The 22392-nt window shown below is 45.2% G+C and overlaps 1 protein-coding gene and 1 long non-coding RNA gene across 3 annotated transcripts; one reads left to right on the top strand and one right to left on the bottom strand.

Annotated features, from left to right (window-relative positions):
• Positions 1-4768: 4768 nt before the first annotated feature.
• LOC125554689 (uncharacterized) lies at positions 4769-6992 on the bottom strand. 2 transcript variants are annotated; one of them, XR_015599946.1, is made up of 3 exons: positions 6751-6992; positions 5834-5891; positions 4769-5070 (listed from the first exon to the last, which is right to left on the bottom strand). It is a non-coding gene; the product is annotated as an uncharacterized LOC125554689 (long non-coding RNA). The 2 variants fall into 2 exon arrangements; XR_015599944.1 differs by having other exon boundaries at positions 5834-5888; positions 6751-6974.
• A 13782-nt stretch (positions 6993-20774) lies between these two features.
• LOC147990576 (uncharacterized) lies at positions 20775-22090 on the top strand. Its single transcript, XM_087538292.1, has 2 exons — positions 20775-21121; positions 21787-22090. The coding sequence occupies exons 1-2, from the start codon at positions 20775-20777 to the stop codon at positions 22088-22090; spliced, it is 651 nt and encodes a 216-aa protein (XP_087394418.1).
• Positions 22091-22392: the final 302 nt, after the last annotated feature.

Below are 22392 nucleotides of genomic sequence, written 5' to 3'. Positions count from 1 at the left end.
ACCGGAGACGTGTCTCGGTCATGTCTACATTGTTCTCGAACCCGTAGGGTCCGCACGCTTAAGGTTACGATGACAGTTATATTATGAGTTTATGCATTTTGATGTACCGAAGTTTGTTCGGAGTCCCGGATGTGATCACGGACATGACGAGGAGTCTCGAAATGGTCGAGACATAAAGATTGATATATTGGAAGCCTATATTTGGATATCAGAAGTGTTCCGGGTGAAATCGGGATTTTACCGGAGTACCGGGAGGTTACCGGAACCCCCCGGGAGGTACATGGGCCTTAATGGGCCTTAGTGGAAGAAGAGGAGAGGCGGCCAGAGCTGGGCCGCGCGCCCCTCCCCCCTAGTCCGAATAGGACAAGGAGAGAGGTGGCCGGCGCCCCCTTCCTTCTCTCTCTCTCTTTTCCCACCTCGCGAATCCTATTCCAACTAGGATTGGGGGAGAAGTCCTACTCCCGGAGGGAGTAGGACTCCTCCTGGCGCGCCCTATGATGGCAGGCCGGCCTCCCCCCCTTGGTCCTTTATATACGGAGGCAGGGGCACCCCAGAGACACACAAGTTGATCCATGTGATCATACTCTTAGCCGTGTGCGGTGCCCCCTTCCACCATAGTCCTCGATAATATTGTAGCGGTGCTTAGGCGAAGCCCTGCGACGGTAGTGCATCAAGATCGTCACCACGCCGTCGTGCTGACGGAACTCTTCCCCGACACTTTGCTGGATCGGAGTCCGGGGATCGTCATCGAGCTGAACGTGTGCTAGAACTCGGAGGTGCCGTAGTTTCGGTGCTTGATTGGTCGGGCCGTGGAGACGTACGACTACATCAACTAAACGCTTCCGTTGTCGATCTACAAGGGTACGTAGATCACACTCTCCCCTCGTTGCTATGCATCACCATGATCTTGCGTGTGCGTAGGAATTTTTTTGAAATTACTACGTTCCCCAACAGCAGCCAGTGGCATCCACCCATTCTACAAAAGCATGAAGAAGAAGATAGATAAGGAGGAAGACCACAAACTGTGGGGGATCAGCCCGCTCCCATACAAGCTCATCGAGTACACAGGAATAGAAGTGTACGCCACATACAAGTCATGGAAGATAATTGACAACATCATAACAGGTTGGGAAATTTCAAAAGAGGAGGAGGCTGACCCATACTACCACTGCCACTACGCGAGATGAAGAGACATCAAAGTCTGCCTTCGTGTTGCTTGCGCTTATGCTTGTCCTTTAACTTGTTGTTTCAAATTTGTAGTTTGCTTTTGTTAGGTTGAACCAGCTTTCTTATGTCATGTGTGTCAGGGTTGAACAAGTTTGCTTATGTAATCAAGTACATCGTTCGCTTGTGTCATTGAACAAGTTTGATAGCTTTCTATTTTGTTTATCCATCATTTGAAGTTGAAGTAAGTTGTGAATGAAACTTTGTGGCTGCTATGCAACACTAGTCATGGAGCAACAAATCACAGATGGATATTTTCACAAAATAGTGGCAGACTAAAAACAACAACAAATAGTAGCCTTGGACGCTCAGTGCAACTTTGTCCTATATGGTAGTACTATCACACTAAAAATTAGTTTTTAGTTTCAGAAGAACACTAAAAATACTAAGTTGCAGCCGAGGACAACATTCAGTACTAACAGCATCATGCTTATAGTCATTAGAAAATTACTAAGTACTACAACAGGAAAAACCAAGAACCATCAGTACGTATTTCATAGTCACTAGCATACTAGGTGTGGAAGTACTGGTACACTTGAACACATAGTACATCCATTTTACAAAAATAAAAAGGAACGGGAAGTGTCAGTTCGCATTCCCTAAAACAGTGACACACTAAGAATAATAGTGCTAGTACAATTGAAATCTCAGTACAACCTAGTTTATACGACAAGTACTATGATGATACCAAATAATGCCTTGAGAATAACCACAACCTAGAAAAAAGAAGGCCAAAACTAAATCAAAAAGAAATTAGTTCGACCAAGGAGAAAAAACACAAGAACCACAACAGAAGAACCAGTCCAAATTGACCAATGAGGTACTAGTTTCAAACAATACAAAACAAAATGATCACGGTGCTAGTACAATTGAAATCTCAGTACAACTTAGTTTATATGGTAAGTGCTATGATGATACCAAATAATGCCTTGAAAAAGAAGGCCAAGACTCAATCAAAAAGATTACAGTTCAATCAAGGACAAAAAATCACAAGAACAAACAACAGAAGCATCAGTCCACATTAACCAGTGAGGTACTAGTTTCAAACAACCAAAAAAATGATGACCACCCATGGACAGGCCAACCATGCACAGGAGGATACACTTGGACTCAAGCCCATGACGGAACCATTGGCGAATCCATAGTAATCGAGACTATGCGGGCCAGCCGTCAAGGGCCAACAGGTCATGGAATAGAGAGCGAGCGCCGTGTATAAGCGCCCAGGTTAGTATATAGAGGAGTTCAACAGGCAAGGAACAACAATGCTTATAAACCGGTCGAGAGCCCCCTCGGCTAGCGAGGTGGGACTAAACTTAGAGCACTTGCACAGCCAGCAGTCCACAGTCATGTGCACGGGCTATTTGGGCAAAAAAGGGCCCAATACGACTACTACTCCCTCCTCTCCAAACTCTCCTCGCCCCACCCCATAAGGCCCGCTGAATAAACCAGAGCGTGTGCCAAAGAAAATATAAACTAGTACAAAAAAGTTCAAAAACTTAATATAGAAACGCTCAAATACATGTTTGCACGCAAAATAATTCTAAATTCAAATACAAAAATAAAATAAATTTACCTCTTCAGCACAGATAAAAGGATTAAAAATATGCTACAAAAACAAATATACTTTGAAGTTCAACTATATATGCTACAAAAATAATTATGAACTTAATAGGGCTATCTGTTAAATGTAGCTAATTTAACCAGTGCTTTAACTTTTACTATGAAGTTGAACTACTAGAATGCAAGAAGTTCAAACAAATATTTAGCTCTCAATTTTGCTAAATTTCTTATACAAGGAAGCATCACTCCACTCATGCTAGATCCACAAATACTATTGTGACACCAAATTTTAAAAGCCTTATGCTGTATGAAATTACAATTTGGTACTCACAGAACTATACCATAAGTACAAGAAAAGAGGGTACATAAACTATAAAGGTCCAACTTAGGTTGGGACCGATGAAAATAAAATAAATGTCACCTTTTCAGCAACAACTCGTAATGCACTTGGAAAAAAGTGTTTCAGTTCAACTAGTATATAAGACTTCAGTGCAAAAATAAAACTTAACCAAAACAAATTCCCGATAAAACATACACAAGTGAAACAGCTGTTCAACCACATTCTCATCATGGAAAAAAGTTTGTAAAACGTTGTGCCACACTTAAAAACATCACAAAGTATACCGGTTATTACATAGTTGACAAGACACCCAAACACTACATACAAAGCCTACAATGCTTTCAAGACATAAATCACACAAGTATCCCATTCACTATGCAAATGATAACCATTTCTTCTATGCACCAAGAGCCAAAGCTTGAACCTCCTCGGGAAGCTTGTGGCACCCCGGCTTAGAGCAACCAGTTTACCTTGCATTGCCAGCCCAGAGATCAAGTCTTCTGGCAACACACAACAACTTGGTACAAAAAACAACCACTTTATTGATGCTAGCAGAAACATAGGTTCAATATTACATCAAGTAGCGAGGCCAAGCAGCACACACGGTGCGGCTGAACAATATGTACATTATTTAATGAACATGAAGGGGCCTCGATCACGATAACTACGCGACAGCGGAACGATGACGAAGCGGAACTCCATAGCACAGGGACACCGATGTGGACACGATCTAGACACGGGAAGCACTTCGATCCGGTAAGACTTTCCTGAAATCTGGCATGACACGCCAGGTCAGTACATTGAATGTACTTGCAAGCTCACAACAAGCATAAGCATAATGGCAAACAATATCATGCCAATTAATCAATTTAAATGGAATGCAATAACATACTACTGATGTAGTGAATAAAACTTGTGCACCGAGTCCCTCGGACTCTCTTACCAAACGGGTTACCTCGTAACCAAGATCATCATACGGTGATCACTCCCGGATCACAGACGAACCAACACTTTGGTTCCGACGATAACGACCATCTTCATGGTCTCACAAATCCCATCACATAATCAGTGCCAAGCATATAAGTTTAGTGTGCAAGATTACTTAATCATGTTGATCCATGGTGTGATCTACTTACGAGCTGTGTCCATAACTGAGGATGCGGCTATCGATAGATTTAATAAACACTCTGCGGAGGTAGTAGACTGGACCCACACTACGAAACCCATGGCCGCGTCTCGTCTCTCTTTCGCACGAGGCGTGCGAGCCGCGAGGTACCCCTCGATGCTGGAAAGCCTCGTGGACCGCGGAGGAACGGATGGGATATTCAGGGCTAACCCAGTTGAAACCCAGTGTGCCAAACGGTACTCTTGGGCTTTTAGGGGCTTTAAGCCTGACGGGGAAATCCACTAAAAACCCCTGTGATCGCAATGTGCCAAACAAGGCCTCATGCCTTGTTAGGCAGGAAGGGTTTTCAAGCCCCAATGGGGCTGGGGATTATTGGGGATTTGGTGAACCCCTCCCCGCACCAAATCCCCTCAAATCCACTTCCGCCTCCCAAGCCCCTTCCCCATCTATCCATATATGAGTGTTTGGCATGTAGGGACAAATTTGGTCCATTTTAAACATGAACTTCAACAACACACTGGTAAAAATCCGATCTTTACTATTGAACAGGCTGAAGCATCAGTGGCCATATCATCAAGTACTACTAAAAGCAACAAATCATAATCTTTAAGATCAATGGCATCTAAACTAAGAACATCAAAGGCCATACAACACGATCAGATCATAGTTTAAACATCATATGTCAAACACAGGCATGCATCAGCATGTACCAACGACACCTAGGGTGCAACACAAACATCACTTAAATTCGGTTTCTGCTTCCCAGCATAGTTTCAGTTTCGCAACGACAGGCATGCATCACTTCAGTTCCATCGCATCCCTGAAAGTAGCAACTCAATCAAAACATTAGACATACCAGTCAAACAATTCACAGCTACAAGAGTACTTCAAATACTTTCTCAAGAAAGAAAAGTAACAGGGGGGAAATATGGCATGGAGCCCGTTTCTTATACTTCATGATCTAAAACAGATGGACTCACTCTCCTTTGTCAAAAAGTATAACAAAATTTATATGTGATGTACTTGAGCCAGATTTAACTTGATGCAAACAGAGAAAAGCAAGCTCTAGCATCAGGTCACATAGATATCTCACATCGAGTACTAGCACTGGAAACTCACAACTAAAAATTTATACGTACATACCATATATACACTACAGAAGGTTGACAGAAACTCTTTGCATATACACTGCGGATCATATATATGTACAGATCATATCTATGTACATCTCAAAACTAAAAATTTATATGTATAGATCATATATACAACTACAAATTTTGATTTAGTATGATTGTTCAGTACCAAAGTGTATCTATTTCTCTAACAAAAACACTACAATTACTTTCTTGCTGATTGCCCAACATTATGGTTTAGTTTCTTCCTACTATTTGCCCTTTATTCAAATTAGTATGCATACAAAGCATTCATTCACAAGAAAAACATGTTTGTTCCAAGCTAATCAGGAATAGGAGCTTATGTATATTCTCAGTTCGGAGATGAGAAATTGATTTCTAGCTAATCAGGAATATGAGCTTAAGAACAAGACCAAGCAAGCAAGAACATTATGAACCAGATCAAAATACCTCTTCTAGGTAGGCAACTCATCCATTTCGCTCCAAAGCCACATGACCGCACTCTCTTCTTGAAGTTTGATGAACATGTAAGATAACAAAGAGCTCGCTATTACATTATAACAAAGAGCATCATAAATGTTTGTTCTAAGCTAATCAGGAATAAGAGCTTAATTATATTCTCAGTTCAGACATGTGCATGCATATGCTCAGTTAGCAACCACATAAATATACTACAACTAGTCATCTCAGATGAGAAATTGATTTCTAGCTCTTGTCTGCATGTATTTTACTCATCTTAGCAAATCACACCAGTAACAGTTAACTTCGACCAGTTTTGAATTTCATCAACATCTAACACAGGACAATGTAGATATATTTTTAGCACATAGTGCCAAAATTAATCAGATTGATGTTATACCAATGAAACTTATGTGCAGCAAAATGATTCTCTACTCACATTTCTGCACTACATCCAATTGTCAATATCTAATACAAAATGGTTGGCTGTATTTTGTTACTTTGTTATCAGATATGTACTATATGCTAATAATAATGGGATTTTTTTTACTATGGAGTATAAAATCAGTACAGAAAGGTAGAGATCCTACTTGAGCATCTACATGTATAATTTTAAGGCATAGATAAATGACATCAAAAAAGGGTTGGAGTTGTCTTGAATAGTAGTCCAGATCTAGCAGCAACTAACTTCAAATAGGGGGAGGTGGAATGTGATGGGGAAGCAGGCAGAGGAACAACAGGGAGGGTCTCTCACAGCGATTGTGCTGGAAAGGGGAGAGGAGCTGGTGGTAGCTCTCGGGGATGGTGTGCTTGGCAAGCTCGCCGGGGAGGACGAGGCGAATGGCGGACGCCGACGGCCATATTGAGAAACCCTAGACGAATATGGAGGGGGGGGGGGGGGGGTGTACCTCGGGGGAGAAGGCCAACTTTCCCTAGGAAGAAGAGGAAGCAGGCATCCGACGGCGTTAGCGGCGACGGCGGCTCGCGCAGTTCTCGCCGTCTCTTGTGACCGCGGCCGCGTCTTGTCTCTCTTTCGCATCAGGCGTGCGAGCCGCGAGGTACCCCTCGATGCTGGAAGCCCCGTGGATCGGGGGAACAGATGGGATATTCGAGGCTGACCCGGTTGAAGCCAAGTGCGCCAAACGGTACTCTTGGGCTTTTAGGGGATTTTAAGCCCAACGGGGAAAATCCACTAAAAACCCCTTTGATCCCAGTGTGCCAAACAAGGCCTCACCGGGGCTGTGATCCTCGCCTCCCCCTTGCCGGAGCTCCTTCGACGGTGCCATGATCCCCGCCCCCCCTCGCCGAAGCTCCTTCGACGGATCCATGATCTCCGCCACCAGCCTCCCCCCTCGCAGGAGCTCCTTCGACGGATCCGTGATCTCCGCCACCAGTCGCTGCCTCTCCGGACCTCGTCGCCGGAGCTCCACCACAAGCAGGAGCGCCATCGTCTCCCCAAGCTCCTTGCCTGCATCAATGGCGCCGCCTTCCAAGATTATGCCAGTACGCCGCGAACGAGAGGAAGAAGAACACGTCAGATCCAAGAACATGCCACTGCAGGTGATGTCTCCTTCCCACACTAATTTTCCTCAAAATTTAATCTGCCTGATTGCTACTGAAGCACAAACGATCAGTTCGAAGAATGTTTTTAGATCTGGGTTTGCCTGAAGAAAAATACCACGTCTGTGTCAATTCATCAGTTCCTGCTATGCAAAAGATTCAATTTAAAAATTGCACACACTATGCCCTGCCTACATGTTAGACTATTTGATTCATTAGTACTACATATGTGCTGCATCAGTGACACATTTTCCTATGATGTAGAAGCTGATAGTAATTGCAAATGCTTGCATCAATTCATTACACACCTGCCACTTTATGCACGATTTGGATGTCGAGGTTACTGTCAGTACCTCTAATATACTAGCTTCAGTTCTAGTCAAAAAACATACACTTATGCATCAGTCCAAGTAGCTACTACGCTTTAAATAAGGTTCAGCTACCACTGCAAGTTGTTTGTTGTTATTTCTAATAGTACATGTCGTGTAGTTGCGTCAGTTCAAACGAGTAAAAGACTGTTGTTGAAAAAAATATCAACTTGTTACACAGTAAGTTCAATGATACAGAAACTAGGAGTACTTCTAATGTAGATGCATAAGTTCTAGATGAAAAAAGAGAAGACATGCATCAGATATAGCGCTAAACTGAGCGAGAGTGTAGAATTCTTTATCCCGCGCGCTGGTCCTAATTAGGCGCGGTCGCTCCGCACGAATAGGTCTCCTCTCCCGTTAAAGAATGAGGGTAAAACTAACTGCAGAAATAGTAATGCAATTTATTTCATTACCATCCCACAGGCACACCTACGTCCCGCAACTACACTTCCTAATTGGTGGTAGTAAAACAGGTTGAGGATATGGTAATAGGGTAAATTACGTTACCAACTATGCTTTCTAATTGTTTTCTTGTGGGACTACGCTTTCTAATTGTTGGTAGTAAGACGGGTTGAGTATGTGATAATAGAATAATTTTTATTACCAACTATGCTGCCTAATTGTTTATAATAAAACAGGTTGGGGATATGATAAAACAATTACTTGTGTTACCAACTACGCTCTGTAATTGTTGGTAGTAAAATGGGTTGAGGATATGGTAAATAGAATTTGCGTTACCACCTACACTCCCTAAATTTTGGTAGTAAAATTGGTTTAGGATATGGTAACAAAATAATTTGCATTACCGACCAGTGAATTGGTTGTGGTTCGAACGTAGCATCGTAAACTTATTACACTACGATGGTAATAGAATAATTTATATTACTATGAAGGGCAACACATCTGATTTTGTTTTTACTACATTATGATCAATTATTACGATTGATTAAGCGATCTCTGGGAGTGGGAGAGTGACGAGCGGAGAGGTTGGTTGAGTCGCGCTAATTAGGCGTGCTTGCACAGTTGGCCGGACCGTACGCTAAGATTATCCTGCGCGCATGCTTAGTTTAGCGGACCTATATATATATGTATATATATAAACACTACTCTGATCATGGGAAGAGAATATTATTCTGATCACAACCTGACCTGCCCTGGCAGTAGTACGTTGAACTTCCCCCAGTGCTAGGTTGAACTTCCGCAAACATTGCCCAAATGGGGCTTGCGATATACTGTTGGAAAGCTATGGACACGAGTATCATGACCCAAGTTAAATTTTTGGCAAAATGTAAGCGGTTTAAGAGCAGTTTTGAAAACCGTTTTTTCTTCATACAAAAAACGTGAATCGTATTTTCGATCGTATTTCTAAACCGTTTATCGGAATGAGGCAAATAATATGGCGTTGGAAAGCTGCCGCAAAAACACTTCTTCCACATGTTGAAAATTTCTCTAATTCCCTATGGTTACAGAGTAATTTGGAAAATCGTAAAATTTTGCAAACCGAACAACCGAGTTTGTATTTTTGATGTCATTTCTAAACGGCTAATCCAATTGAGGCAAATGATATGGTGTTGGAAAGCTTATGAAAATGCGCTACTTTTTCATGTTGAATTTGTTTTCTAAATTTGAACAGTTTAAGAGTAATTTAGAAAATGGTACAAGTTCAACCGAGTTCGTATGTTCGAGCTAATGTTTTAACAGTACGTCTGAATGCAACAAATGATATGGAGTTGGAAAGCTTGAGGAAATACAATTGTTTTGGTATATATTGTTTCTAACAATTCCTTATGATTTTTAGTCAATTTTGAAACTGGCTACAAATGTATTTTGGCCGTAATTTCTACAAACATTATCGGAATGGGGCAAATAATATACTGTTGAAAAGCTACGGAAAATGCGAAACTTTTTCATGTTGATGGTTTTCTCTGATTCCTAGCTGTTTTCAAGTAATTTTAAAAACAGCGAGATCATGCGTTCTACCTTTATCGCAAAACAGATTCTTCGAAAATGCACCGCGTGAAGAACTTGGACTTCTCAGCATGTCTACTTGAACTTCACTCTGTTTTTCACATGGTTTTTTTCTCGTAGCTCTCCATTCACTCACTGGAATTGAGCAAGTGATATACTGATGGAAAGCTGTTGTAAACACGCAACTTTCTTGTGGTGATCATTTTTTCATACTCGTGACGGTGTTAAAAGTTTTTCATCTAAAATTCATTCAGTGTAGTAGTGGAACTTCCTGCTGTTTTCACATTGAACTTCTGTGACGTATTTTTGTTTGCACTTTTCTCATCCATTCTCCAGTGTTACACAAATAATATTCCTTTTATAGAAACCTACCTCACAATATTTTTTTAACTTTCTCCAACCGAGGACTTGAACTTATAACAACAACAAAATTGGACCTTGCCTTTTAATTCATTTTTCTCATGAACACACACCATGTAGTACATGAACTTTTTCCATTTAATTTGATTTATTTTCTTTTTGAAATCAAATTGCTTCCAAATAATAACTGAACTTCTTTATGGATTGAGAAAATTATTTTAAAACAAAAAAAACAATTTTGTGTGTGTTTTCAAACATGGAAATACAAGGTGAACCTCTCTCACAAGAATTTTTGAACTTCCTCGGACAAAGCACTTGAACTTCTTTCAACAAACCTTTTAAGCTTTTATTTTTCTATACTTTTATTCTCGCCGGAAATGCATTCCTTAGAGTACTTCAACTTCTTGTTGTTTTCACTATGAACTTATTTCAACACATAAGATTTTTTTAATACATAAAAGCGTGTTTTAACGGTATACATGAAAATTTTAAACCGTTCATCGAAATGTAGCACATAATATACCCGGTGGAAAGCTTATGAATAGCAGTAAGTTTTTCATGTAAACATGTGTTATAAATTCGTTGCGGTTTGAGAGGAGTTTTTAAAATGGCAATACAACATTGTTTTTTTTGCCTTTTTTCAACATGTAAATGAATGATGGATGTCTCGCACATGAATTTTGACTATGCTAGGAGGAGCACGTGAGCTTCTTGCAACAAACCTTTTTATGATTTTTGTTTTCTGTTCTTATATTCTTTTCTGAAACGCATTCCGTGTAGTAGTTGAACTTCCCACTTTTTTCACCTTAAACTTCTGTTACGTATTTTTGTTCAACCTCCCTCACAAGAATTTTTGAATTTTCTTGGGCCGACCACTTGAAATTCTAGCAAAAAAAATTAGACTTTGCCTTTTTATTTTTTTCTCATACGAAATGTACACCATGTAGTACATGAACTTCTGGCTACGATTAATTTGAACTTCTCTCTATTTCGCTTTAGTAACGAAAAAAGTAGAGTTTTTTATAGACATCGAACCACTCTAACTTTCTTATTTGAACTTATTTGTGCATTTTTTAGAAATGTGAAAATTATAGTTTTGGTAGAAACATCGAACTTCTTCGTTATTTTGAATTGAACTTGTTGGTTTTTTTCTTTAGTAATCAAAAAAAACTGAGTATTTAAATAAATATCAAACTACTATGCTTTTTCCAATTGAATTTCTTTGTTATTTTGAATTGAACTTATTGGTTTTATTCTTTAGTAACCGGAAAAATTCGAGTTTTAAAATATAATATCAGACTACTACATTTTTTATTTTGAACTTCTTATCACATTTTTTAATAATGAGGAAATCTGAATTTTGTATAATCATTGACCTGATCCTCTTTTTTTATTTTGGAATTCTTAGTTTTATTTCTTTTAGTGATGGAAAAATCCTAGTTTTTTAATAAACATTGAGCCACTCCGTTTTTAATTTGAAATTCAAGGTTTTTTGTGGAAATGATTTTTTTTATGTTTTTGATTAATAGTGAACTTGTGTATTTTTAAATTTTGGACTTTCTTGGTATTTCAATTTGAACTTCTTAGTTTTAGTTTTTTAGAAACGATTTTTTTAATAAACTTTGAATCATGTTGTCGTTTCAACTTGAACTTCTTGTTTTATTTTTTTAAATTGGGGGGGGGGGTTGGGGTTGGTTATTTTGTTTTTGTAAAGTTGTGTAGTTTTTTGTAAACTTGTCAATTGTTTATTTTCTTAAAGTCATTTGTGTTTTTATATATATAAAATTCCAAGAGTTGATTGTGTTGCTTTTTCCAGAAAAAAAGTTTCGCATCAAGGACTTATAAGAATAGTTTTTTTGCATGTACATATGATCGTTCTGTAGATAATATACATGAAGGATGCGATGTGTGAAATTTTACCAAAATTGAACAAGCATATGAAGTCGTTGGTGTACGCCCCAAGCCCTCTATGGAACAATGCAAAATTTTGCAATGTTTTTTTGCTAGGGAAGCAAGCAATAGTCGTAGTATAGAAGTATAAACTTCTCCTAGATTAGTGTTTTTTCCAAAATGAACATTTTGAACAACGCACAACACACATTATGTGTTGGGGAACGTAGTAATTTCAAAAAATTTCCTACACACACGCAAGATCATGGTGATGCATAGCAACGAGAGGGGAGAGTGTGATCTACGTACCCTTGTAGACCGACAGCGGAAGCGTTGTGACAACGCGGTTGATGTAGTCGTACGTCTTCACGATCCGACCGATCCAAGCACCGTTACTCCGGCACCTCCGAGTTCTTGGCACACGTTCAGCTCGATGACGATCCCCGGGCTCCGATCCAACAAAGCGTCGGGGAGGAGTTCCGTCAGCACGATGGCGTGGTGACGATCTTGATCTTCTATCGTCGCAGGGCTTCGCCTAAGCACCGCTACAATATGACCGAGGTGGAATATGGTGGAGGGGGCACCGCACACGGCTAAGGAACAATCACGAAGATCAACTTGTGTGTCTATGGGGTGCCCCCTGCCCCCGTATATAAAGGAGTGGAGGAGGGGAGGGCCGACCCTCTCTATGGCGCGCCTAGGGGAGTCCTACTCCCACCGGGAGTAGGATTCCCCTTTCCTAGTCCAACTAGGAGTCCTTCCATGTAGTAGGAGTAGGAAACAAGGAAGGGGCTGCGCCCCTCCCCCTAGTCCAATTCGGACTAGGCCTTGGGGGCGCGCGTGGCCTGCCCTAGGCAGCCCCTCTCTCTTTCTCGTATGGCCCAATAAGGCCCAATACTTCTCCCGGCGAATTCCCGTAACTCTCCGGTACTCCGAAAAATACCCGAATCACTCGGAACCTTTCCGAAGTCCGAATATAGTCGTCCAATATATCGATCTTTACATCTCGACCATTTCGAGACTCCTCGTCATGTCCCCGATCTCATCCGGGACTCCGAACTCCTTCGGTACATCAAAACTCATAAACTCATAATATAACTATCATCGAAACCTTAAGTGTGCGGACCCTACAGTTCGAGAACAATGTAGACATGACCGAGACACATCTCCGGTCAATAACCAATAGCGGGACCTGGATGCCCATATTGGCTCCTACATATTCTACGAAGATCTTTATCGGTCAGATCGCATAACAACATACGTTGTTCCCTTTGTCATCGGTATGTTACTTGCCCGAGATTCGATCGTCGGTATCCCATACCTAGTTCAATCTCGTTACCGGCAAGTCTCTTTACTCGTTCCGTAATACATCATCTCACAACTAACTCATTAGTTGCAATGCTTGCAAGGCTTATGTGATGTGCATTACCGAGAGGGCCCAGAGATACCTCTCCGACAATCGGAGTGACAAATCCTAATCTCGAAATACGCAAACCCAACATGTACCTTTGGATACACCTTTAGAGCTCCTTTATAATCACCCAGTTACGTTGTGACGTTTGGTAGCACACAAAGTGTTCCTCTGGCAAACGGGAGTTGCATAATCTCATAGTCATAGGAACATGTATAAGTCATGAAGAAAGCAATAGCAACATACTAAACGATCGGGTGCTAAGCTAATGGAATGGGTCATGTCAATCACATCATTCTCCTAATGATGTGATCCCGTTAATCAAATAACAACTCTTTTGTTTATGGTTAGGAAACATAACCATCTTCGATTAACGAGCTAGTCAAGTAGAGGCATACTAGTGACACTTTGTTTGTCTATGTATTTACACAAGTATTATGTTTCCGGTTAATACAATTCTAGCATGAATAATAAACATTTATCATGATATAAGGAAATAAATAATAACTTTATTATTGCCTCTAGGGCATATTTCCTTCATTATGAACTTCTCCTCAACCATGTTTTTGTTCATTTTTTATTTTTGTTTTTACAGTACACAAACGGTGTCCCAACTCACATATTTTTTCAAGTAACAAATTGATATTTTTTGGAAATAACCACATTGAGCTTTGAATATGTGTGATCGAGAATTCAGGTTTGGGAAGCAAGTTGTGTGTGCTGGGCAACAAGGGATACATAATTCTGAACTGAAAGTGTTTGTTTTGCTTCAGGCAGTAATTCTTTCAGATTTAGTATAAAGATTAAGTAAGGATTCATGGAATTAGCAATATTAAAGCAAGAATACTCAACATCTCTTGTGTAGATTCAGCAAACGAAAACCATACATGTGGGACATGAACTACTGTAGATGAATGGCAATAGTAGAACATATTTAAATTCTTGGCATGGAAGGTCAACTTTGTTCTGCTCTCTAGAGCATGACGCTAGCCAGCACACGTCCAGCAAGCCCATAAGCACACACGTCCAGTATCCAGCAACAACAAGGAATGCAAACCACCATGAAGAAAAGTGCATAGCCGTAGTAGGACTTTGGCGTATAGTTGTTGTAGAACTTCATGCAACATCTATGAACATCTGAATGGTTGTAAAGGGGAAAATGAGAAATTTTACAGTAAATTAGACACACACACACACATGCACACCCCTGCAGTTTTATCAAGATTGTTAAATTCAGTTAGCACATTTTCACATGAGAAACACATCCACATGTAGGAGCACGTCTGATGTACCTGAGAACTCATCTATATGCACATACAGGAAGAGCATCAAGTCCCATATATGGTTAAACATTTTTTCTATATTCTTTGGTGTACCTGAACCTTTGCAACATTTTTACATGAACTTCTTGTTTTATGGGAGAGAGAGCACTTAGCCGGAGAGGGTTCACCGTTTCTGGTGTGGGAAGAGGTCGTCGGTAGGGGAGGCAGTGTAGAAAAAATCTTTGCGGTGTCCCGCAGCCGGTGTAGAGCCGAGTAGCACGCAACCGGTGTCCTGCGAAAGATCTACACGAGCGAGTGGACGAGGAGGCACTGCACGCGGAGACGAGGTTGGACTGCACGAAGGTCACTGTTGGATGGTGCATGGGCCGCCTTGGTGCTCGAAGCTACACTAGACAAATCCCAGGAGGACGGGCGTCCTTCAGGATTGGTGCACCAACGTGGATTGGGGCCGGCAGGATGCCGGTAGCTAGTGGTGGAGAACAGGAGGCCGAGCAATATGGCGTTGAGCCACTGGCGGCGTTAGCGCAGAGAAGTCATAGTGCTGTGAAGCAGAGACCACTGTAGGGAGCGTGGACAGGGGATTGGGAGAGTGGGGCTTGCCGGCCCTAGGCAGATCCGCGTGCGTCGACGGTCGTGGTTACCAGATCCTCGCCGGCACCGCACGGAGGTAGCAGTGGTTACCGGATCCTCGGTGGCAGCTTGCGGGGCAGGCGGTGGTGGCTGGATCTGAGGTGGTGGTTGTGAGTGAGAGAGATACGACAAGGTACCACAAGTGTCAATATGCTATTCCTCTGTATATAACTACAGGCTACAGCCGTGCGCAATGGCGCAGTTGGACAGAGAGAGGAGAGGTACGATGTGCGCAGAGAGGGAGAACGTGGGCAGGTACGTGCCCATGCATGGATGAGACGTGGGCATGCACGTAGAGCGCTAAGAGACTGTCAACACCCAGCCGAAGCTGTCCACCGGATGCACAAGCTGGACTTGAAGTCTTGAAACGCTAGCGTGGGGAGTCCCTTTGTCAGGACGTCGGTGAACTGCTGCTTGGTTGGGACGTGGAGAACACGGAACTTGCCCAACGCCACCTTTTCACGGACAAAGTGGATGTCGAGTTCGATGTGTTTCGTGCGCCGGTGATGAATGGGGTTGGCCGCCATGTACACGGAGGAGATGTTGTCGCAGAAAACCATCGTGGCCTTGGGTAACGGGACGCGTAGCTCACCGAGGAGTTGCCAGAGCCAGCAGCACTTCGCGACCGCATTGGCGATGGCGTGGTACTCGGCTTCCGCGCTGGAGCGTGAGACTATGGCCTGGCGTTTGCTCGACCAGGAGACCAGGGAGTCACCGAGGAACACGGCGTAGCCGGAAGTGGAGCGCCGCATGTCGGGGCAGCCGGCCCAGTCGGCATCCGAGTATGCGACCAGGTCGAGCGACGGCGAGCGATGCAGGTGTAGCCCGTGGTCGGTGGTGCCGCGGAGGTAACGGAGCATGCGCTTCACCAGAGCAAGGTGGGCGGCGCGTGGATCATGCATGATGGGGCAGCACTGCTGAACGGCGTAGGCGATGTCTTCCCGCATCATCGTGAGGTATTGCAGTGCACCCACAAGACTGCGATACTCCGACGCATCGGTCACTGGCGAGCCGGCTGTGGCTGAGAGCTTGGAGTGCGTGTCGACGGGGGTCGATACATGCTTGCTTGTGAGCATGTTGGCGCACTCCAGAAGCTCCTCGGTGTAGCCTCGCTGTGAGAGGAAGAAGCCACGAGCGTCCCTGGTCACGGCGATGCCCAGGAAGTAGTGCAATGGCCCAAGGTCTTTCATGGAGAACTCCGCGGACAGCTGCTGTTGGAGGTGATGAAGGAGCGTTGATGAGGAAGCCGCGAGGACGATGTCATCGATGTACAGGAGCGGGTAGGCCACGCCATCGCCACTGTGTAGGACGAATAGCGATGGGTTAGAGCGGCAGTCGCGAAAGCCGATGGTGCGGACGAAGGCGACGAACCACGCGAACCAGGCCCGCGGCGCTTGCTTGATGCCATAGAGAAATTTTTCAAGGAGGCAGACATGGTCGGGGTGGCTGGCGTTGACGAACCCAATGGGCTGCTGGCAGTAGACGCGCTTGGTGCGGTGACCATGCTGGAATGCGTTGTTCACGTCCATATGGTGCACCAGCTAGTTGTGCGCGGCAGCGATGGATAGGACGATGCGAATGGTGGCCGCCTTGACCACCGGCGAGAAGGTCTCATCGAAGTCCACCCCGGGGCGTTGAGAGAACCCACGGACCACCCATCTCGCCTTGTAGTGTTCCAGGCTCCCATCTGCTTTGAACTTGTGACGGAAGAGCCACTTCCCAGTGACAATGTTGGCGCCACGCGATCGAGGAACGAGACTCCATGTCCGGTTCTGCATTAGCGCCACATACTCAACCTGCATTGCAGCTAGCCAATTCAGATCACGTAAGGTAGCACACACAGTCTTGGGGACGGGGGAGACAGAGGTGTCCGTGGCCGCGAGAAGAGATTGGTGATATTTAGGGTTTGGGAAGAAGTGCCCTGCTTGGGCGTGTGTGATCATCTGGTGGGTGGGAAGGGGTGGTGGTGCCTGGCAGCGAGCGGCCGCTGGTGGCTGGGAAGAGGGCGCGTCATCAAGTGAGGCCGTAGGGTCGGCTGCGACGACGGGTTGCGCGTGTGTGGGAGCGATGGTCGGGGTTGGGCTGCTGGTAGGCGTCAGGGCTGCCGGGACAGGTTGGTCAGGCGTGGAAGTGGATGCCGCATCAGGGACCAAGGAAGGTGTTGGGATGTGGTTCATCATGGGCTTCCGGGGTCGGCTACTGTGCGCTCGACGAGGGATTTCGACGGGGGGCATGAGATCGACCAAATCAGGGTGGGATTGGGGGGTGGTATCGATCATGTTTTGCTGTTGGAACAGGAAGGTGGACTCGTTGAACGCAACATGGCGCGAGATGACCACGCGTCCGGTGACATGATTCAGGCACCGGTAGCCCTTGTGGTCCTGTGAATAACCAAGGAAAACATAAGGAGCAGATCAGGGGGCTAGTTTGTGTGACGAGGTGGCCGTGAGGTTTGGGAAGCACAGGCATCCGAAGAATCGCAAAGCGGAGTAGTCCGGATGGATGCCATAGAGCAAGAAGAATGGCGGCTGGTTGTGCCGCGGCCGGCAGGGTCGACGATTGAGCAGAAAAGTGGCGGTTTGGAGAGCCTCTGGCCAGTACGGGTAGGGCATGGATGCATGTATGAGGAGAGAGTGTGAGATGTCGTTAAGTGTCCATAGAGCACGCTCGGCTTGACCATTTTGGGGTGAGGTGTATGGGCAAGACATGCGGAGAACGATGCCCAGGGATGAGAAGAGTTGGCGAGAGGCATTGTTATCAAATTCACAGCCATTATTAGTTTGTATGGTGAGGACGGGCAGGCTGAAGTGGCGGCACACTAATGTGATGAACTGGCGTAGTCTGGGCAGGACCTCATTTTTGTGTTTAAGCGGGAATGTCAACATAAAATGACTGTAATCATCCACAACCACGAGATAGTACTGATATCCAGAAATACTGAGTACAGGAGAGGTCCACATGTCACAATGTACAAGCTGAAAGGGAGAATATGAAACATGATCCGAAGAACTAAAAGGTAGTCTATGGCTTTTGCCTAGATGACATGCAGTGCAGGTAGTATGAGCAGCATCCAAGGTGATGGACGCACGCCGGAGAGTGGTGTCCAGAGCGTCATCGCCAAGGTGGCCGAGGCGACGATGCTAGACGTCGCGCGATGTGGCAGTGAAGGCTTGGTGATGACGGGTCGGCGGGGATGGGTGCAGTGGGTACATGTCATCCGGCGAGTCAGAGCGGAGGATCACCTCCTTCATTCTTCGGTCCTTGATAGAGAAACCACAATCGGCAAATTCAACATTAACTGGGTTTTCACGGGCTAGGGTCTTAACGGAGATGAGATTTTTGATGAGATGTGGGGAGACTAGAACGTTGTTGAGAGTGAGGGGTTGGGTTGCGGTGGGTAGATGGAGACGACCAGTGTGCGTGACCGCCATAGTGCCACCATTGCCAACTACAATGTCAAGTAAAGAACAACGACGAGATGAGGAAAGCATACTCGGAGAAGCAGCCACGTGGGAGGAAGCGCCGGAGTCAAGGACCCATTCCCCGCCGGAGGTGGAGGCTTGGCCCTGCCGTAGGCTCATGTTGTTGAGGGCATGGACGAGAGTTGCTTGATCCCACGCTGGTGCCTGGATGCCACTGGGCGCGTTTGTGGCACCGTAGAGCGGGAGGGGAGGAACGACACCGGGCTGCCAGTAGGCCGGAGGCGCACGAGCAGGCGGGGTGGGTTCCAAGGATGAGCCGCCATGCCCACAAAAGGTGCAACACCTCCAGGGCGCGGGCCGAGGATGCTGGCACCGGGAGCATGTGGGCGCCACGGCATGGGCCAGGCATGGACCATGCCCGTCCAGGGCATCAAGCTTGGAGCAGCAGGGCGAGGGGGCGTACTGCCCCTGCCGTGTTTGGACGGCTGGCCACCACCGGAGCTGGTGCCCCTCCCCCTTCCTCTGTAGCGGCCACCTCCGTGCCCGCCCCCGTTGGAGCGGTTGCTGTGATCGCCGGAGCCGCCACCGCCCGCGGGTGTAGGTGTGGGCGCACGCCCGACGTGGAGGGCGATGTCGGGCTGTGTCTCTTCAGTGTTGCGGCTCTCTTCAAGAAGAAGGAAGGCGCGGCACTGGAGCAGGGTGAGGATGGGAACCGCATATCGATAGCGGGGGTGGAGGCCACGGATCATGTTCAGAACCTGGTCATGGTCGGTGACGCGCTCGCTGAGGTCGGAGAGACGATCTGCACACTCCTTGAGCCCGGCGAAGTAGGAGAGGATGGATGAGGAACCCTACTTGATCTGGTGAAACTCCGTGGTGAGAAGTACCAGCTGGTGTTCACGGTTCTCGAGGAACAGCGCGCAGATCGACTCCCACACGGCGGCCGTCGTGGCACCGCGCTGATGAACCAACCCGAAGACCTCGGGGATGATGCGGTTGTAGAGCTACGAGATGACATGAGCGTCGTCCTAGAGCCAGGCAGCGTCCGAGGGGCGCGGCGGCCCGGTGATATGGTCGACGACGCCGGACTTCCGAAACTGCACCTTGAAGAGGGTGCGCCATTGGGAGAAGTTTGGCGGGTTGAGGGAGAGCACGACGGGGACGTGTTGGTTGATGAACACGCTGGCCAGAGGTGACGGGGAGATGGAAGAGCTCACCTCGGAGTCATGGCGAGCAAGGAGGGTGCCCTGCGCGAGCGCCGCAGGGGTGAGGAGCGGCGGCATGGCGCAGATAGGTGTGTGTGTGTGTGGGGGGGGGGGTTGGTGCCTGGTGGCGGAACAGCGGAGGAGCTGGCAGAGGAGGTGGGATGGCCATGGCTGGAGTCGGAGAGCAGCGGAAGACCACTATGACACCAATTTTCAAAACCTTACGCTGTATGACATTACAATTCAGTACCCACAACACTAAACCATAAGTACACTAAAAAGAGAGTACAAAAATTATAAAGGCCTAACTTCGGTTGGACAGATGGAAATAAAATAAGTCCCAGTTTTGAGCAACAACTCGTAGTGCACTGAAAAAAGTTTTGAGATCAACTAGTGTATAAGACTTCAGTGCAAAAATAAGACTTATCCTCCACACTAAAAACATAACAAAGTATACGTCACTTAAACAATACAAAATGCCATCATCACTGACCCTGAGACATGCAAGTGGGATAAGCAGCTGATAAGTACAGCTTGACAAGACGGATCAGTGCACAGTAAAAAACCCTTGGCTTGGACAGTTGGTTCTTCTAGGCCACCACCCATGCCACCCACCGGGCGGTTGCCACAACGGACTACAACGGTGACCCCACGACCAGTACCCCCACAACCGGGAAAAACCGCCTCCCCCACGTCCCAAACCACGCCCTCCAAAAGCCCCAAATCGAGTCCATCCCTGCCACATCTCCAAAAACCACCATTGCCGCTTCCATCTACACTACAAACAACCCACAAACATCTCTATTCCGAGCCCATAGTCGCCAGGAGGGCAATGGCGGAGGAACCGTCTGCCAAGCATCATCGTGGCGAGACGTCCGACCAGAGCAGCAACCTCGACGACGTTCATGTCCCCGACAAGAAGCACGAGTACACCCGAACCCTCACAGGGGTTGAGCTTCACGGCAAGGAGACGCCGGAGATCGTCTGCACCAGCGAACCAGACAAGGCTGACGAGATGATGAGCAGGCTTAGGATGAAGGGCGGTGGCTTGTATTCTAGCTTCATCGGAGTTGATGTGGAGTTTACCAGAAAAGATGAACCTCCCCAGATGGCAGCAGTCCTGCAGTTATGCGTGGAGGAACTCTGCTTGGTGTACCACATTGCAGCGGCCACAAAATGGTGATCCATACTACTCTTCATTCATCTGTTCTATTAGTACTACTCCCTAAAAATTTCATTAAACTTGTTTCCCAACTAGATGAACAACTGTAGTTTGTGAAGTGGATGCACGAGTACATGTTTCTCAAGTAGATGCACTATAATATATTTTGAAACTGATGCACTGGATTAGCATCTGAAATTGTTTCACTAGATTAATTTCTAAACTTGATGTGCTAGCATAGTTTCTTATCTTGATGCACTAGTGTAGTTTATAGAGTTGATGTATTAAAATATGTTTCTAAACTTGATGTACAAAAGTATTTTCTGAACCTGGTCCGATGTTATTTTCAGCAGCAACAAATAAAGTAAGAACTTGGTAAAGCACTGCTATAGGTCTTTTATTCAACAAAAAGAAAACTAAACTTGAAGTAAGCAACACATAGATCATTTACTCTAGTTATAGGTTCTTGAACTTGGTGAAGCACTGAAGATACCAAAAAAGAAAAATAACATGGTGTACTTGAATTAATTACAGAACTTTGTGTACAAGTTTCTGAACTACATTCATCCATGACTTATACTATATAAGCATATACCTCATGGATTATCACTTGTAAACCAAAAAATAGAAGAATTATCTTCAAAAAAGAACACTAATCTTCAATCTGTGTCTCCCCTTGCAGGCCCAAGCGCCTCAAAGAGTTCCTGCGGGAGCAGGAATTGTACACATTTGCCAGTTTCAGCATTGAAGGTGACAAAGAGAAGCTGAAGATGTTTGGTTTGGAGATCAACCCCAAGAACTTCACCGACATTCAGCGCAACTGGAGAGTTCTAGGCACCGGAAAAGCGTACGACTCATTGGCTGATGTTGCAGCCACCGTCATCCACCCATTCTACAAAAGCATGAAGAAGAAGATCGACAAGGAGGAAGACCACAAACTATGGGGGATCAGCCCGCTGCTAGACAAGCTCATCGAGTACGCATGAATAGATGCGTACGCCACGTACAAGTCATGGAAGATAATCGACAACATCATAACATGTTGGAAAATTTCAAAAGAGTAGGAGGCCGACCCCTACTACCACTGCCACTACACGGGATGAAGAGACATCAAAGTCTGCCTTCATGTTGCTTGCGCTTGTGCTTGTCCTTTATCTTGTTGTTTCAAATTTGTAGTTTGCTTTTGTTTGGTTGAACTAGCTTGCTTATGTCATGTGTGTTAGGGTTGAACAAGTTTGCTTATGTCATCAAGTACATCGTTCACTTGTGTCGTCGAACAAGTTTTCTA

Source organism: Triticum urartu, chromosome 1A (assembly GCF_056163025.1).
Source record: "Triticum urartu cultivar PI428250 chromosome 1A, HENAU_Tu73, whole genome shotgun sequence".
Taxonomy (NCBI): Eukaryota; Viridiplantae; Streptophyta; class Magnoliopsida; order Poales; family Poaceae; genus Triticum; species Triticum urartu.
Note: the sequence above shows the minus strand (reverse complement) of the source record. Positions and strands in the feature narration are given on the sequence as shown.

Bases quoted from the DNA above. Each gene is read 5' to 3' on its own strand.
- LOC147990576 (XM_087538292.1), top strand. From the start codon at position 20,775: ATGGCGGAGGAACCGTCTGCCAAGCATCATCGTGGCGAGACGTCCGAC. The intron at 21,122-21,786 runs GTGATCCATACT...CTCCCCTTGCAG, and splicing joins ATTGCAGCGGCCACAAAATG to GCCCAAGCGCCTCAAAGAGT.